Source organism: Ambystoma mexicanum, chromosome 6p (genome assembly GCF_040938575.1).
Source record: "Ambystoma mexicanum isolate Mex_15411 chromosome 6p, UKY_AmexF1_1, whole genome shotgun sequence".
Classification (NCBI taxonomy): domain Eukaryota; kingdom Metazoa; phylum Chordata; class Amphibia; order Caudata; family Ambystomatidae; genus Ambystoma; species Ambystoma mexicanum.
The window spans coordinates 1,193,470,373-1,193,489,342 of record NC_090935.1 but is presented as its reverse complement, the minus strand read 5'-3'; the positions used below and the strand labels follow the sequence as shown (position 1 = coordinate 1,193,489,342).

At 42.6% G+C, this 18,970-nt stretch overlaps 1 protein-coding gene across 8 annotated transcripts in view; it reads left to right on the top strand.

Annotated features, from left to right (window-relative positions):
• The window catches only part of NMRK1 (nicotinamide riboside kinase 1), a 665,849-nt gene that overhangs the window by 238,629 nt on the left and 408,250 nt on the right, over positions 1-18,970 (top strand). Inside the window, exon 8 of one of the 8 annotated variants that reach the window (XM_069625837.1) lies at positions 5,791-5,965. The exons of the other annotated variants lie outside the window; for them this stretch is intronic. Within the exon in view, the coding sequence (XP_069481938.1) occupies positions 5,791-5,866 (76 nt within the window). The 3' untranslated portion in view covers positions 5,867-5,965. The remainder of the gene's footprint in view (positions 1-5,790; positions 5,966-18,970) is intronic. 8 annotated transcript variants of the gene reach the window in all.

Here is an 18,970-nt window from a genome sequence, read left to right as displayed (position 1 = left end):
CATCAATACGAGTTGTTAGCGCGCATATGGCCGTTGCAAGTATTTTACTGTGGTACTTCCCATGTAACGGCCACATTTACACTTGTTCCCCATTCTACATGTTCCCGCCCCCTTTTTAGGTGACTGCGCAAGACAGTACGCCCCTTCGCTGGGAGTCTCGCGCAAGGCGTTCGTAGTGTCACAGTGATGTGTTGGACCAGCGCGGATTCCTCACAAGTGTCTCCGGTAAGCCCCGCGCATTGTGTTCCATGAATCGGCAAACGGGCGCTTGTGCACAGCAAGTCCCCCTTTTTACGTGCAATTTATTCCATGAATTGGGCAGACAGTTTATTGGGAAGAAGACAAAGAATTTAAAGAACCTGCCCTCTCCTAAAAAGGCTAGGGTAAAACAGTTTAAGCAGCTTCACCTTAATAGTATGCCCTCAACACGCATGAGTAATTGTCTATTGAGTAAATACAAGCAACTTGCTCAAAAGAGATGGAAGCTGATGTCCGTAGACGTGTCTCCCCCTCCAAATCACTCACCGTTAAATGATTTTATTTCTGCTTTAGCTAAGGTTGAGTCTGAGAAATATGAAACACACAAAATCAATGTTCCACTTGCTCGGATATCTCCTGCTGCGAGTGTGTTAGCAGGTACATCTAATGAGCAAGTTATGACTAATGATTTCCTGCCTCAAATTCGAGCAGAGATCCAAAAATCGATTGATGATTTTCTTAGTAAAAAACAACTGAATGTCCAATTTTCTGGCCCACCCCCTACTGCTGTTACTAAAAATACTGATGAAACAATTAGTAATACAGGGGTTATTAACTTGAATTTGACAAGAAAAAACTATCGTCCCGAGCGCTCTAGGGCCATCATCGATCAAAATTTAAATATGAAAACAATGGCTTTGCGCGAGTGTGATTCCTTGTGACCACGCAGTAGCATGTAAAGCAGAAATCAAAAATTCCACCGATTTATTCTGAAATGTCACCTGTCTCCATATCCCTCATTTGATTTGAGTCGAGGCAGTGTTTTAGCAATCTTCGAGGATGTTGATAGTTTGCAGGATGTAATATCAGCGGACATCAGCTTGGTAGAGTTTCTTAATGATGACGACCTGTCTATAGTAAGGTTATGGTTGTCATCTAATGTGGTCAGAAACGTGATATGGCAAGCGAGGATGGCTCTGTTCTCGCTGGGTTTCGTACTTGCTTTAGACCCCTCACAGAAGTAAATGGATCACAGCCAACAATAACGCTTTGCAAACTCGACTATACCGGTAAAACGCCCGAACATCTATCGACATACCGAAAGGGCCAATAACAAACAAAACATAGGACACACAAACTTTCAAGATGTTAAAACCCAAAACCTCTAACTAAAAGAGTTATCTGTCTCAAAAATATTGTCCCTTGCAAGTTGGAACACTTGCGGTTCCGCACATTTATTTGGAGTCTTGAGGTAATATCCTCTTACAATATTATCGCATTGCAAGAGACTATGTTGACTGCCCAACCGATCTGGAACAGTCATACCATTGCTCTTCTCCCAGCCAAGACAGCCACCAAATGCCGTCCCTCGTCAGGGCTCCTGGTTGCAGTTGATAATAGTAAAGGATGTGAATTACAACCATGGCTTGCTCCTAATCTATATACACAGATGGTCATAATGTCTTACCATGGTGGAATGATTGCGTTGATTAACATTTACCGAAATCATATAGCCATAAGAGATAAGAAATTCTTTTGTGACCTAGAAGAACTGCTTAATATATCTTCACAAACCCCTGAAATAACCAACATTATCTTAGTGGGTGATTTAAATATGCAATGTCTAAACCCTAATCGATCTAAACGTAACTCTACCTGTGTAAGATGGCTATCCCTGATGAAGGATCGCCAACTAGTCATGGTGAATGGCTCATTATCTGGCGACATTCCAGCGAAGAGCACGTGGCGTAGAGGTAAAAGCCAATCAACAATTTACTTTGTTTGTTGACAGGAATACTTTTGACCATGCCCTAAGATTCAAAGTCATGAATCAGGCTGCCAGTGATCTTGAATTATTATCTGTGCAATGATCAAGTGACGCTATCATTGATAGACCTTCACATGGCACTTTCCAACCGGTACTAACAGTTAATAATTCCAAATCACGCTTTCGATGGAATGAGCACTCACTTTTGAGCATGAGTAATGATATTAGTGATGAGATAACTCAAATCATGTGGCCAGGAGAATCATTTACTTCCATTCTTCAAATGTATAAAATTAACATTGCAACACACTCTAAACAACTGTCCTCTCAAAAATATGGTGTATCAGAGTGCGAATGGATTTCCCATTATTCAAAAATGTATCAACATCCTGGGCTTCTAACAACTAGTTATGTTGACGATCCCATATACACAGTTAAAAATTCTTGAGGAAGATATACAATGGTTTATCAATAAATCGAGTAGCTCAAGGGCCCCTGGCCCGGACGGTCTGAGCAAATGGATGTTCAAGCAACTTCCAGAACTCTGGACTAGAATCCTATATAACATCTTCCAGGGCATATTGAAATCTAATATGATTCCAACCTCTTGGAGCTGCTCTGTGATAGTGCCCGTTTACAAGAAGGGCGATTGGTCCTGTCCCTCGAATTACAGGCCGATCGCCCTTCTTGATGCCCCGGGAAAGCTATTTGCGTGTTTCATTTTGCACGATTTTAATATTTGGGCAATTCAGAACTCAAAGCGGGAGCCTTATCAAACAGGGTTCATTCAGGGGTTGGGTACATCGTTAAACCTCGTGACTATATCTTCTATTATTTTTCGTTATGCTTCTCTAAAGCAGAATTTATATTTAGTTTTTGTTGATCTAAAAGCAGCATTCGACTCAGTGTCGAGAGAACTCTTGTTAGATAAATTGCTACAAGCTGGGTGCCCTCAATACATTGTAGCATTAATCAAAGTCTTGTACTCTAATACTAAAATTCAATTAAGACTAGACCTACAAGGTCACTTGTCACCGCACATCACCACGTGTCGAGGACTCCGCCAAAGCTGCATGCTTGCCTCAGCCCTTTTTTAATTTCTTTATATCGGATATCCAAAAGGTGTTTGCAGAGGTGATCTCAGATGCTCCAAAACTAGGTGGTCTGCCTATTCCTGCGTTATTATACACAGATGATTTGATCCTTATATCCAAAACTCCTCAGGGTCTTCAACGGCTACTTGTTGCCCTAGCGACCTATGTTCAGATTAAGTGTCTTTCAATTAATCTGGACAAAACAAAGGTGATGATACTTAAAAACCTTAAGAAATGCAATGCGAGAGAACTTACATGGAAAAAACAGTAAAGGGCAAGAATGTGTAAACCAGTATGTTTATTTGGGGGTGCCTGTTGTTGACTCTTTAGATTGGAAAGTTAATCTTTTGACCTTATATACAAAAATGAATACGTTTACTTCCCAAGCAAGAATCATTCAGCAACGGTTTGGGAAATGTTCACTATCGCCAGTATTAGTCTTTTATCTCGACAAAACAATGCCGGTCTTGTTATATGGCATAGAGACGAAAGGAATAACATCTGAACTAACTTGGAACAAATTAGAGGGTAGATTTTGGCGTTGCATTCTCAACTTGCCCAACTGTGTACCCTTTACCTGGATCAGAAATGAAATGGGCCCGATCTCTTTATGCTCCCGGTATCTGTGGCAAATTGTCAGACTTTTTTGAAAAAGTCTGTTGGCGACAGAATCCACTGCGCTCATAGGAATCCTGGCTAGACACATTTTCTCATCTTCAGATGCCTTTATTAGTAATTGGAGAATGTTAGCGATTAATGCATTGGCTTGTGCCGACGTCTCGCTAACAGTTTTGCTACAGAATCCGGTGAGAGCGAAAGCGAAACTCTTCCAATGGGCTAAAACCAGAGAGAAATGCCTCAACTATTGAGATTTTTGGGAAACCCCATTTTTGCATACAAAATATAGCACGCTTGAACCATATCTAAAGAAATCACCCTCACCAGCTCACAGGGTGGCCTTCATGCGATTAAGATTTAATCTGTGGAAAACCAATGATGTGCAAGCAAAATGAAAAAATATTTTACCAGGTGATAATTACTGTCGATTTTGTAAAAGTAACGAACAACCCGAAACCCTGAGACATATTCTGACTGAGTGTGTATCTCGGAAGTCAATGCAAAAATAATTTTTTAAGAGACCTTTGATTGAATATACAGAGATGTCAAATGAATTACTTTGGCAGCTGATTTTCTGTGGCAATATAGCCTCGTTAAGATTTGAGGTAATTAATTTTCTTCAGGCCTTGAATTTCCAATAATAATAAATCGTATCATCTGCAGACGCAATGGAAATGGAAAACAATTGAAGTCGTCCTTATTCAGTAAAATCGTGCACTTGAGAAGAATTATCAAGATCTGTATACATGAATTGTAATTTTTAGATTAACCATAACGCTTGGCAATCAATTTACTTATTTCTGAATCACATTGACAATGATTTTAAGAAATGTGACTTGGAACTGGCTTCTACATTTACATTTTTATGATCCTTGTGCTTACATGTTTGAAAACAAGGATAGTACTGAACTGTATTTATTCAGCTATCATAGTGTTAACATTCTCCTGCTCATGTGGTTGCAAATTGTAATGCTTTTAATTTTTTTTAATGTGGTTGCATATTTTAATGTTTGTTATATTGCCTTGTAGTTTCCTTTTTTTCTTTTTCTTTTTTTCTTTTTCCCCTTTTTTGAGACTTTATGGTATTTTAATTTTTTTTAGAACTTTTAGTTTTGTGTTATTAAGAAACAAGTTATTAATTATTGTAAAGTTGATGTAAATCAGCTATCCCAATAACATTTAAAAAAAATAAATAAAGAAATGGAAGACAATAGGTGAAGTACAAGTGGGCTCTGTGCATGGCAATGTTGAACATTATCCACAAATACAAATCCAGGTCACCATCTTGGCCAGGAAACTTCATCTTACTATGGCCATAATTCCCAATTTACCAGCTCAATTAGTCCTGAGAAGTAATGTACCCCTATTTGATCAATGGGTGTCACAAATAGCCTAAGTACATTTTAAACAGCCAGTAGTTGGACCGCCTCAACTCAGGAAATCAGAACCTCCCCATTTTGAAACGAAATTCTAGTGAGGCGAAAAATGTTAAGTTATTGGAAATGGATCCAATATTTCAACAAAAAGGATCTAACCTAAGGGATATGTGGGAGTTTCTTGGACCATCAAACCTGTTGCTCCACAGTAGAATCCTAAGAGGATCGTGAGCAAGATATGGTAAATCTCCTATCTCGGTTTCCCTGTGAAGCACCCTGGTCCAACCCAGGGTGCTTCACAGGGAAGGGTATTTGCGAAAACTGAAGGTATTCTCACTCCTACTCCCGTTGGATCCTCTATGCAGGTGGCCAGGGACAGGCCATTGCTTTTGGATCCTCCCTGTGGGGGTGGAGAAGCATTCCCAATACTAATGTTGTGAAGAGTCAAAAGACTTTATAAGTTGTGTGAAGTTGAACTGTGCCACAGAAGTACTTGTAGTAATGTTGGTAGTTTTGTTAATCCTGGCAGGGCAGTACACCAGGACAAAGGACCATGTAGTGTAGTAGGCATGGCAGGTAAGTGGATCAGGCAGAAGTCATTGAAGTACTGTGGGATGGTTAAAAGTGTTAAAGAAAACGTGGTAAGAAGAAGGCCACAAAAGCTCATGGTGAATTGTTGTGGAATCATCCTGACAAGGTAATATTGCTGATGCAAGTATTTTGTGAACTGTTGCAGATTTATCCTGAGACAAGTATTTTTGGTGATACTGAACTGTGGAAGTACATTTATTTATCTGAGAAGCCACCGGTGAAGAGAGATAAAAAACTTACTGAACATTCTGAACCATTGGTCAAGTCCAAGTGAGAGGCTTACTGCAGTAAAAGGAATGTTATTAGGACTTTGTTGCAAGGTGGGATTTCCTTATTCCTTTGAACTCTTGATTGAAATCCTGATTGAATCGGGGGAAGGGAAACTCACCCACGCTACAAGTAGGATCGGTTATCAGACTTTAAACATAACTGTTATTTTAGTTATATCTGAATTGACACATATTATCCTGTTGAATTTGTTGTATGTACATGTGTGAGGGACAGAATCCTTTGGTTCCAGTATTTCCTTTACTTATTTTGATAGGTAGGCAAATCCTCGTTAGGGTGGGGATAGTGAGGCGTTTATCAAACCTTTTAGAGTTAAATAAAATGGCATCTTTTGAAAAATCTTCACAAAGTTATCTGCCTCACATTTCTGACCCCTCACAACAGGCACTGCAGCTGTAGGAGAAACAAGGACTGTAGAGGATGTGTTCTATCAACTCAAACAGTGACCTCGCAGTCCTCATATCTCCTACAGCAGGGGTGCTGTATGCCTTTCAAAAGTGCACAGGCACTACTGCTGTAGGAGCAACAAGGACCACGGGGGCCCTGTTCTGTTCTATCAGCTTGAACAGGGCCCTCACGGCCTTGTTTTTCCGATAACAGCGGCACCAGGTGGAAAAGGAGAGAACGCCTAGTTTCTTTTTTTCCTCTTACCTACCGTGGCAACAGGCGTCAGGCAGTCAAAGGCAGGAAACTAGGCAGACATCTTCCCTCTTATCAAAAGTATAGGGGCCTGACACACAGAGACAGGTTGCACTGTGATCAAAAGAAAGATCACTCCGGGGCCCCAGCTTTGACACCGACCCATGCCATGGAACAGCACTCCTGATTGGGAAAAAATTTGGTGAACACGCCGCATTTGGATTAAAGCGGCGTAATGGAACATGAAATAACATGTAGTGTGTCTAAAGATTATGCTACAGCATTTCCAGTTGTCGTGCCAACCAGAAGGTCCGCTTTCTGGTGCCCCAATGCACACTCTTCCCTATCTGTCGCAATGGTGTTGGTGGTTTTTGGTTGCTGCACCAAAGCCAAAAAGTGGCAATAATTGCTTACGTGGGCATTAGCAGCAAACCATAATATATTACTGAAAGGAAATAGTGCCTTTCCCTAGTCTTGGAAAATGAAAACCATATTTCTAGGGAAAATCGCATAATACTTTATCATGAACTTATTATCAAGTTTAGTGCAGTACACATGACTGTTTTAAAAAAATCTTCTGTTTTAATTTCTAGATTTGTATCATATTTTTTAATGTTATTTGTATCATATTTTTTAATATGGTTAAAGGTTGTCACTTAATGGAAGTATGAATAAATACAAAATAAATAAATATTTCTGCTACTGTTTTATGTAATTCATTATGTTAGATTTAATAGATAGCCATCTAAAATTGACAATTGAATAAAAGTGTTGAGTGGGCCCCATTAGTCAAGAATATGCTTTTTTCAACATGGAAAAACATCCAGCACTTCTCACCATTATATCACATCACATTGTTTACAATTCAGGGCTAGTTGCATACATGTTAACACAACTGAAACAAAAATAATATTGCCATCCCACTGCTCGTGATGAAATTGACCAAATGTTATCAGGTGCAAGTTAATTCCCATGATCATGGATATCTGTTCTGAAGGTAGAATTCTCTAGTTGTGGGGAAATCAATACACCTGGCAAGCTCTGGTTTTGTCCAAACATGTGTGCGTGTTTGTGTGTGGCGGGGGCAGTATGGAGAGGGTAGGTGTAGAGGCAAGGAGTAAAAGGGTGGTGTGGGGGGGCACCATTAATGCAACAAAAAAGTCCTATTACCAAAAGTAGGTCCATCTGAATAATTGCCACAAACCAAATTGTTTCGATGAAACCACATAGAACCAATCAACATGTCAACTAAACTGGCTCCCAAATGCTCACTTTGAGTACAACAAATACTGGCACACAAATACTATTGATGCAATTTCTATCGGGTATATTAAAGTATATTCATATTTCTTATATACTGTAATCTGAATGTACAACAAAGTAAGTGTATCCTAGGATATAAGAGACTGTTCCTGATCACAGGTTTTACCACTTTCCACATATTTACAAATGATTTGTTTGTATTGACATGTTCAAGGACATTTTTATAATACAGACAGCCTCATTACAGGTTTGCTGGTAACCCACCGGTTATTCGAATGGCTTACCGGCAAATCCTGCCATACCGTTACCACAGCCAATATTCCGGGATTACCTGGATATTACAGGTTCCAGCAATGGCGGTAAATTCCCATTCCAAGGAGTCCCATAAGACTCCATGGAATGGGTTTGCCACAATCACTGGACCGATTGCAGCAATTATTTGCCAGTAGGGGCCTGAACTACCGGCAGGTCAGGCCTGCCATTGGATCAGAGCCCCTATGGAAAAACTCAGTGTGCCAGTCGGGTAAAAATGCCAAAGCCAGTATTACCAGCATTTTATCTGGCATTTCTACCAGACCAGCACACTTCTATCGAAGCCCAGAGTGTCCCTTGAAGGATAAAAAAAATAAAATAAAGCTAATGATTCTCCACGTATAAGATCAAAATAGGTATTGGGTTGTATGAAGCTCTTTATCTGTGGATACTTGAAAATCACACGGTAAGCGTGTTAAAAATAACAAAATTACATTACATTCTGTACACTGAATTGATATTGCATCTTTTCTAGTGGAGAAGGGAATATGTCCCAACAAATAGTTGTTCCAGAACCACTAGACCAGCTTTCCCCAAAACATGATACCTAATTGATTTAATACCTCTGAATGTGCTATACTGTAAAAAACAAAATGACATATGCATTGTAAGGTTGGAATTTCCTGATGTATCACTACACAATGCAAAATTCTGCCTCTCGAGCACACGGGGCATTTAACCCTATCTTTTTACAAATATTATGATCTTCCAACACTGAATCTCCAGTTTTGCAACAAAAAAAGGTGTAATCTAATTATAAAGGCTGCTTTTAGATTGGAAAAGGAGGCATGACGACTCTTGTTACAGCTTGTCGTCCAACAAAATAGTCAAACGTTGGAGAAGGCATGTTCCTCATTGTGTGTAGTCAAAATTTCGCATTGCCACATCTTGCCCATTTATTCTGCCAACTAATTCTAAATATTAAATAAATTGTCTTCAACTGTACCCTGGCCAAGTTAGCTGGTCTTGCCCTAACACGTCATACCAATTTAGGTAGGATAGATGTCGTTACTATGTTAACTCTAGAGCAATAATTCTGTGTATGACCTATTATCCATGCTAAGATATTTTGCTACAGTTTTACAGGATCTTTGCAACGTTCTAATCCCAGTTGTCTTGACAACTCTCAGGCACCAATACCCAAGCAGATTCTAAATCCTAACCTATTCCTTCAATGATGTTTAATGTATACCCTGACACCTGTCCACATGCTAAGTCTCATTTCGTAAAATAGGTGTTGCAGCTGTGGGGCATGCAGCAATAATGAGAACAGCATCATCATGAAGGCCTGTCTTAAGTTCAATATTTAGAACAAATAGAACTATCCCTGAAACTTGCTTTATACGTACATTCAAATGCTCAGGATAAAAAGAAAAAAGTGTGGTGACATTGTTACATTTAATTTCCTAGTGCTTAGGCCATTAATTGTAAGCTTCGCAGTGGGATGTTGACTGACAGACGTGCCTTATACATAAAAATGTCCACTTGTCGTGGCCAGAGCCTTTCTCTACATCTTTAGTAAATCAGGACCAGCTGTGAACTTGGAAGCATGACTTGGTCATGAATTGTACCCATTAACTTATTTTGTCCAGTTGTGTTTCTGCCTGTCAGAGTTTTGTTGTTCTTTAAAAGCTAGAGTCCAGGCAATCTGTGATTTCCCCAGTCGCTGCATGATGAAAAGTCAGAATATTTTCTGTGGTTGACCCCAACACTGATTGATAGAACTGGGTAGTGTTGATGAGGGTATTACCCAAATTGTTCGTTTACAATTGACCGAATGAACAATTGACCGAATTAAAACTGGCACGCCCTGTGTCGACGCCCATTTTCGAGTTTCGAAAAACAAACTGTAATACTCCGCAGCTTCCACTAGATGTCGGCATATGCACAGCAGGTGAATCTAAGCAGATACAAGCATCAGAAATACGATTACGGTGAGTAATGTATCATTCATATATATATATATAATATATGGGGGGTTTGGCGTTGGGTGGGGGGTTGTGGGGGATTTCCCACCACATATATGGTACAATTGACCTTCACAATTCGGTCAATTGTGAAAAGGTCAATTGTCATTCGAGCAGTTGTAAAACGAACAATTCGTATACAACCGTTGATGATTGATTTATAACTGAGTTGGTTCTTTGTAAGGATGTGTACAACACAATTTATAAATTATTGTATTGACGCATTTCTGTAGCTTCTGTTTTAAGCAAAACAATTTAGATAGCTAGAGTAATTTTGTGTCAGACGAATACCGCCTATCACATAGCAAAACATTCATTGAAACAAGATGGTCTCTGCGGATTGAGAGGCATGTTCAGCTAACTTTGGTTAAGTTTGGTTCCGTAAATGATATGAAATGGGTGTTAAATGAACTGAGAGAGTTTAAGCTGCTCTACACCAATAATAGGAGACCTTGTTTAGGGTTTAGAAATGGATAAATAAGTGATTGAGAAAATGCACAACTTAAACATTACTTCGGGAGCTCTTTATCATTGTCTGTGATGCAGTTTGGTTGTGTGTGCAGGCTCAAAGCACCACAGCCACTGTTTTCACCTGCAGAAATACTCCTATGCGAACTGGGCTCATTGAGTTTACTTGAGCAGGTTGATATTCTAAACTTCAGATTAATGGAAAACCATAAATCATCGCAATGATACGGAAACCTTCAATTTGTAAATGTAATTAATGGATGTGGTGGCATCTCTGAAAATTAGGATTTTGAATGCGCTGCTTTTTGTCCAGTAGACGTATCCAAACTTGCAAAATATTTAAGCACTGTGTTGAGTTGAGCGAACTCCCCATTTTAGAATGTGAGAGGGGGTACGCTGCAAGCCACTGGTTTGATCTGGCCTCTACCAGATGTGCCTACCTGAAGGTCAAATGACAAGGATAGCCTAGGCTCTTCCCCTACCAAGGCACAGTATTACACCCTTACATGTGTTGCAGGTCCAAATTCCCAAAACACTCACGGAACTAGCTTCTGTGATTTCTAACCAAAATCTGGTACAAGACATCAATGCAAACGTGCATGATACGTCTCCAAAATCTAAAGTACAATCGAATGCAGTGCATTGTTAGTTCCCCCGTGTTAAAACTCTGATTGCTAAGCAGCGAATGCAGTCCGACCCAACCATTACTGTGTTTGGGGACCAGAGTGCAGAATATGCGTGATGTAAACAGAGGAGTTCCCGAACTTAGAGGGGTGCTCAAAGTTAAGGTGGTGTAGCTTCCAACCCTTGCCGAATTTCAAAGGTTTTGTTGCGTTAAGCCCTCACCTGAACGTTATTTCAACTACAGATTTTTTACTGAATTTCAAAGTTTTGTTACACTATATCTCACACCACCTGCAGTACTAACGTTTTTTCTTTTCATATCATCACAGATTTTCTCTATTACAGCCACTTTGCAATACTGAGGAACTGGGAAGAGAAGGGGTTATTTATTTGGTGTTTTATCATGCATTTTTTAAAGAGTTTTTTGTGGCCGCTCCCTCTTCGTTCTCAGAAGAATGTACTGTGAATTTAGCATGAAATGAATGCAACATTTCAGCAAAACTCCTGCAAGAACAGCTCACAGCAATCACACAATGGTGCCTTTTCATTTCTGTAAATCATCAGTAGCTGAAATGCACCATGAGACATATATACAACATTTTGGTGCCAGGGGAACCCTCTTCTCCAACAAATGAAAAAAATTAAAATAATAGACGGATTTTCACAAAACCACCCAAAAAAAAATATCTGCACCACTTTGTGCTCAACTTATTTAAAGCAAATCGGTTTTGTGCCAGAGGATGTGTGCTTGTTCAATTAATGCACATTTTCACCTGTGAGGAAAAACAATGGAAAAGATGGAAAACACCCCTTTTTTTCAATGCTTTGTCATTTTTAAACCGTTGAATTCATTTGCAACAAACTTTGCAAATTTGGTATGCCCATGCAAGAAACAATTTCTGGAAAATGTCAAATAGATATGTCAAACGAGTCAAAAGTATTAGCAATAGAATTTTAGCAGTCAGTGGATCTTCTTGTTTCACCTTAAATACAGGGTGCCTACTGTCACCCTATACAATCCTATAACATACATGTATCCAGATGTTTTTAACTACAGCTTCCATGATCCCTCAGTAATCACTTTTTTGGATGGGATTGATGGGAGTTGTGGTCCAGAACACCTGGAGAGCGAAAAGGTTGCAGACTCCTGCATGGTCCATTACTGAACCTGTTTTAAAGACCAACCAACTGTGATAAGAAGTAGCTGTGTACCAACTTGAAATCCACTTTTCATTTTGTCGACATTTCTTAAGCCGTTTTTTTAAACAACCAAACAAGGACCAAAGAACATACAACTATCTCTTCTGTGGAGTCCATTGCCAAGATAAATGTGAATGTAAATCCGGGAACAGGTTTGGTTGATTCCATGAGTGTCTGACATTATGAGACTGCTGGCCCAAACTGGTTCAGCAGCCTTGGCACTGAAACCTTTTTCCTTTCTTCTTGCCTTGTCTTTTTGAATCAACACATTGAACAGGACACTGTGAGAAACCGGAGGGGATTCTCCAAAGCAGACCTCTGGAAGCCCTTACAGGTGGGCTGGGAAGGGCCGACATTCTCAAACCCCAACCCTAGGAACAGCCGAACAAGAGGGGATCACCTAGAGAGGGGAACCCAGGGTTGTGCTTGGGGAAATACCCCAGGTGAGACGCAAGATTGTTCCGGGGAAGAAGGAGAGGACGAGATACTTGAGGCCTTTGTAGGCTGTAATACATCTACCCCCTTCCTTCCATTTAATCTCTCTTAGCTAAATATAACAAATCCTCTAGGATCCCAAACCCAGTTGCATCCAGAAGCCACCTCTTCCATAATTTCTACTTTTCCACGTCCTACCTGAAAACTCCCAGTTATTCTTTTTTTGTCCCGCTGATTATTATTTCCCACACTCCCCATCTACTTAGACAAACAATACCATTCCTGTCTGTCTCACAAACCCTATCAATCTCACCCCACAGAGAGTACGAGGGTTGTAATTCCATATAGCACCTTTTTCCCATCTTACTATGTAGGACAACCAAACACACTAACCCCTCCCCTTTCCAACACGAACACTGTCTTTCCCCACGAAAGACAACTGATTAGTAAAGGGTCAGGCAATTGACCAGAACATCTCACACCTGACCGCCCTTTCTTTTCCCCACAGGGATAAAAGGTGGAACACAAGAGCACAAGTCAAGCAGGGCAGACCGCACGATGTGAGGGCTTACTCAGCACGGCAGTTCAAGAGGAGAAACACGGCGCATACTGAGAGGGTGACAAGGAGAGAAGCGACCTTGCCCTTTCCGATCGGGGCTTGTGAATCCTCTGCAGAGGGAGTTGTAGGACCGCAAACAATAGCCAGCCTATGTTGCAGCAGATGTCAACGGTACACAAGACCCTGCTCCGCTGATTACCAATCCGGGTAGAGACGATTGTCTCTGTGGTATCAACCTTGACTCCAAGAAGAAAGACAGCCAAGCGGTTCATCACAGCCTGTGAGTCGAGGGGAGAGTCGATAAGAAACCGAGCTGCGTCGAACGAAAAGTAGCAAACGGCTGATTTGAACTGTGAAAGGCTTAAATAACTATTGATGGAGAAGGAAACTCTTGGCGATTATCCAATGGTAGAAACTAACCAGAAGGCCTAGGGAAAAGGCGAAAGGAAGTAAAAGTGGTCATACAGGGGTCCTGTAAAATCCTCTGTACACTCGAAAGTTCTTGACTGACAGATGCATGTGAAGATAAGGGAAATGAATCCCGCTTGGTGAAATTAGTGCAGGAACAGTGTGTTGCAAAGGTTAGCAAGAGTGAACCAGGCGGAGGGATGCTAACAAGACGGGACGAAGCTTGAAGTCCCATGAACAGAATGTTGACTGGATCCGAGTCCGACCGATAGAGATCCAGGGGTGAAAACTCATCACCCACAGTTTATTCAAAAGTTGGCAGGAGTGAACCCGGAAGAGGAAGGCTGACAAAAAGGGGCGAAGCCTGAGGAGCTGTTTAAAAAGACATTTAGACCTGTGAATGCAAGAAGTATTATAAGACATGGGGAAGTGTATTGTCCCTCTTGGCATTTCAATTCGAGCCCGACCGAGGGAGGTCGAGGGCTGAAACAATATCAGCCAAAGTCCATTGGAAAGGAACTTTTTGTTTTTGTTGAATGTGTGCAAGAAGAATTGTAAGACCAGGGGAAGTGGATTGTCCCTTTTGGCATTAGGATCCGAGCCCGGCAGATGGAGATCCAGGGGGTGGAAATTCATCACCCCAACGTTCATTTGGAAGGAAATTTTTGTCTGTCTGTTTTGTTAAACACATCAGGCCCTCGTAGGCAAGAGACTTTTCATTGAAAGGAGACTTAACCATCGAAGAACCTGATAGCTGGAATGGAACTGTAGGCTCGTGCTAAGAAAGCTTGCGTGTACTGTGATCAGGAGATCCACATTGTCCCGTGCTCAAAACGTGGGCAAGGGAGACCCCTGGCAATCACATCCTGACTTATTTGTGAACACTTCTTTCTTTATTAAAAACCCTATCCCAGACTCTTTCTGTAATTAGTTGTAAGGATTTGGCAATAGTTTTTTTTTAGTATAGGTCTTTTACTTTGACAAGACTGTATAGACTGGAGGGGGGTGTCTGTACTCCTGCTCTCTATATGGCAGAGTGGAAGCACAGGGCACCCCAGCCAAGATTCGCTGTTTGGTAGCTATGAGCGAGCAATCAATGCTGAAGCTCTCGGGAGGTGATGCAGGGTAGTTCTTAAGTACAGTGTAGTCCACAAGCACCCACAAAGGAATGTCCACACACTATGTTAGTGAAAACACATTTCTTTATGTGAATAGGCTCAAGTTATGTACACAATCACAATAAATTATTTGTGCTCAAGTTAATCTAAAATGGTAAATATATACAGTTTCTATGTGGTACCACAATTATTCTTTGATTCCATTAAAATGCATCAACTGTACTCAGTTCAAATGTCATACAAATCAGTTAATAAAGTGAACCAACAATAGACATAGGAGGAAAGCAGGTTGGTTAAAACAATAGGTAGAATACTAGGCCCTTACCACTAGGCACAGTTCTGTATGAGGATACCCCCACCTGGGCAACCTGTAAATAAAGATATAAAACAAGCCAAGTCCATATATTGTCTATTCAAGTCTTATTTCCTTCTATAAAGGTTCTACCACCCCAATGTACCTGGAATAGCAGATTTCTTCGATGGGTCGTCAACAGCTTCTTCTTGAGTGACCCCCTTTAAGGCAGGAGTCATGGATCGTCGATAGTCCTCGAGGAAAGTGAACCTTGCTGTCGAGAGTCGTCAATGAAAAGGTTTGATGCGTCGAGGCAGCAGCTTCGGTCCTGGCGGTGCTCGTCGACGATCAGTCGCAGACGTCCTGCGAGGACGAGGCGTGCGGTGCACCTCTGTGTCGATAGTTAGTTGCTGCAAAGAGTCACTGAAGAACTTTGGCCCAGCAAGGGCGTCGGGTCGTCAGCGTGTTCGTGGTCTTTGGGAAGCGGGAAACCCACCGGCGGATTCTCCTTGGTTCATCGGCGGCCTTGACTTTATCCGGCGGGTCAAAGCAGTCGGCGGTGCTGGCGAGAGAGTCCTTGGATTTCAATGTCTTAATCAATGGAGCGTTGTGGATCCGGTCGGTGGTGGCACGGCGTCAAGCTGGCCCTGCTTCTGGGCAACATGGCTTCGATGGGCCTCCAGCGGTTACGGCGGTCCTCCGAACCCTGGTTGACGACGGTGGACGGAATGTCTGGGTTCTTTACTTCAGATTCCTCTGCGGTCCCTGTCTCCGGTCGACAGTCTTTCGAGGGCTGGCTTCCAAGGCACTTGTGCAAAGGTTTACCGGTCTGCACGATGTTCCCTCGTAGCTCGGGGAGAGGTTTCCTAGCCAGGTCCTCTCTCGGATCAGTCCTCGACAAACTAGACAGCTTTCGGATCGGGTCGAAGCAAATGCAGCAGCAAGTCTTCTTCTTCCAGCTGGGCTTCAAGGATAAGCATCAAGTATCAACTTCAGCTTCTGAACAATTCCTAGCAGTGAGAGGCCCCCATGCATGCATACCAGTTTCAGGCAGGGCTGCCTCATTCATTGTATTACATACCAGACACTCATAACAAGAAGTGCATATTGGTTACGCACTCTATTCACCCTGGTCCCACCCCAAGGTGTCGATCCAGAAAAACAGACACCCCTCGATCATGGGGGAATGTACTATGTTGGCCGAAGACCAACCGTCTCATGCTCTTAGTGTTAGTAATACATAATCATAAGCTTGACCGAAGTGCGGCCATTTTAAGGTGACAGAAATCGCCATCTTGTTTTCTCTAACGTTTGCTTATTGCTTTCTGTTTTAAATGCTTTGCTGACATGATATTCTGCTTTACCAGTGTGCAATGCAAGGCCAAGGGAAATATGCTGAAACATAACGTAGCAACCCTGATAGAAATACCCGGTCTCCTCACGCGCGCTATCCTTCAAAAAGGGCAGCGAGGCATCCTAATCAGCCCACAGGTGCCAGTGTGTCTCGAAAACACAGTGAAAATACTCAGAACGAACATTAAATTGCTTGAATTATGTTCTTCTTTGTGGCCCCCCTTCTCGAGTCCTGTAGAGTCCTGGAGAGCGAGTTGACCCCCAGGACCCAAATAGTAACTAGGAGATAGGAAGGCCTGGAATGTGGCTCTCCCCCCCACATGCAGCTTGCCAGCGAGAACAGAAGCATTCTGTTCTTTTCAACAAAGATTTATGTCTGCAGCCTTACAAAATTGCAAACTGTTGCTAAAACAAATGTTTGAGGTGTTATACTCGTCACGATTGTCAATCATCGTGCTCAGTTCAAAGGAGATGTGCAAGTGGCGGTTTTTGATGTGACACTACTGATTGTAAGATGTTAGTTTTGTATATATGTAACTGATGTTTGTGTCTCGCCCTCTTGCGTCTCCCGAGGTCTGTTAGACACACGTCGCGGGGCGTGAGACCAGTTGGCCAACTGAAACTATTTACTTTGCAATAAACCCTAGCTTTTGGGAATACAACTGTAACGCTCACCTGATTCCCGCAGAGGCGCCGGTCTTGACTGGGTGAATGCCGTATCTTCAAAGGTGATGTGTAACACACGGTTGGCTCTTTGGGCTGGACCTCTGTGCACTGTATGTCTGACTCGAAGAGTAAGATGTCTTAGGTAAGTGAACGCCGAGCTCTCCATCTGCCTCGGGGCAGGGTGCCGTAACCAGTTTCTTCACTGGATAAGGGTGCAGGCCTCTTGACCTCAGAGGACTGCTGTCCGTCGTTAACTGCACGAACGGTAAGTTCTGGGCACTTCAAATGTCTTAAAAGTCTTTTGTAATCTCTTGTTTTGCAGGGTTCCGGCGATGGCGGATGGCGGGCTGATGAGAGTTGAGGATCGAACCCGCGTGAGGAATAGAAGCGCCTGGAAGCACGTAAGTAAGCGCTTGTAGCCTGCTTCACGATGCGCACTAACTGTCCCTTTTATCTTGCAGGTACAAGTTCGGAGCTTTAGAGAAGCTGAAGGGTGCTGGAATACCCACTGGATTCGGCGTGGGAAGGAGTAAAGGCACGTGAGTAATAAAGTTGCCCAATGCCTTTAAACGCACCTTCTTTTGTCTTTCAGATGCGGGATGCAGCGCCGAAGGCCTCCGGAGCGTGCGAAGAGCTGGTAAGCTTTTGTCTTTCAGATGCCGGAATGCAGCGCGAGGCGTTGGTGACAGCCGATGGACCAGGTAAGAGATGCGCTGCCACTGAAGACCGTAGTGCTAACCTGTTCTTTCTTTGTCTTTACAGGTGCTTCTGAAGACTGGATTCCAGGATGGTAAGCCTTTGTTCCCTTAGGCCCAGGATCAGAAGCAGAAGACACGATGAGCGTTCTGCTGCAGAGAATGCAGAATAACGCAAAGCAAGATTCATCCATCGGGTGTGGTTTAAATAGCCTCCTGTAGTGCTTAGGTGTCTCCTTCCACAGCCACGCCTAGGTAAGAAAAGAGTTCCTGCTTTCCAGAAGAGTTCCAGTGTTCTGAACCTAGGGAGTGGCTCCTGCCCCACCCAACAGGAAAAGTAGTCCCAAACAGAAGAGGATCAGGGGTTCAACTGGCAGGTAAGTAAGCAGCATGGTCTGCTGCAGGTAAGTCCACCCAAGCATTATGAGCCCGGCGCTTCCAGCGCTGGGACTGGGCATCTTTATGAGCCTGGTGCCACTGGCGCCAGGACAGGGTCCAAAGGGTCCCAATTGGGACTGGCTGGCACTCGGAACCGGGGTTATGGGTCTGCTTCCAAGGGAGTCGGGCAAGTCCTGATCTTTTGGAAGCAGAGATCATGACAACAACCTCGTGTCTGGCGTATCAGTTCGTGTGTGGTGACTGTGCCTTGTTTCCACATTCGAGGGTCCCTCAGTGGCCCCTTCAAGATGGCGCCCGAATAGGGACCCACCCCACTTGTTCCAACATGTACGTTGCAAAATAAGGAAGGCGGTAAGAACGGCGAGGACGGGAGCGAACGAGCCGGGATCAAGAGATGTTCGGGGCGCCCCTGCGTAAGCGATGAGACTCCTTTCTGCAGATCTGCACACCTGGGTCCTGAAACGAGGCAGAGCCGAGATACGCAGACACAACGTCATTGGTTGCATCAATATACTGACGAATTGTGTCTTGGAAAGACAAATTGACTAATCAGGTGAGTCGTGCCTCGATTCGTAAGTAATCCTGATATTGGTTGAGAGTTGATTTTGCAAAATCAAACACACAGAGTAAGTTTGATTA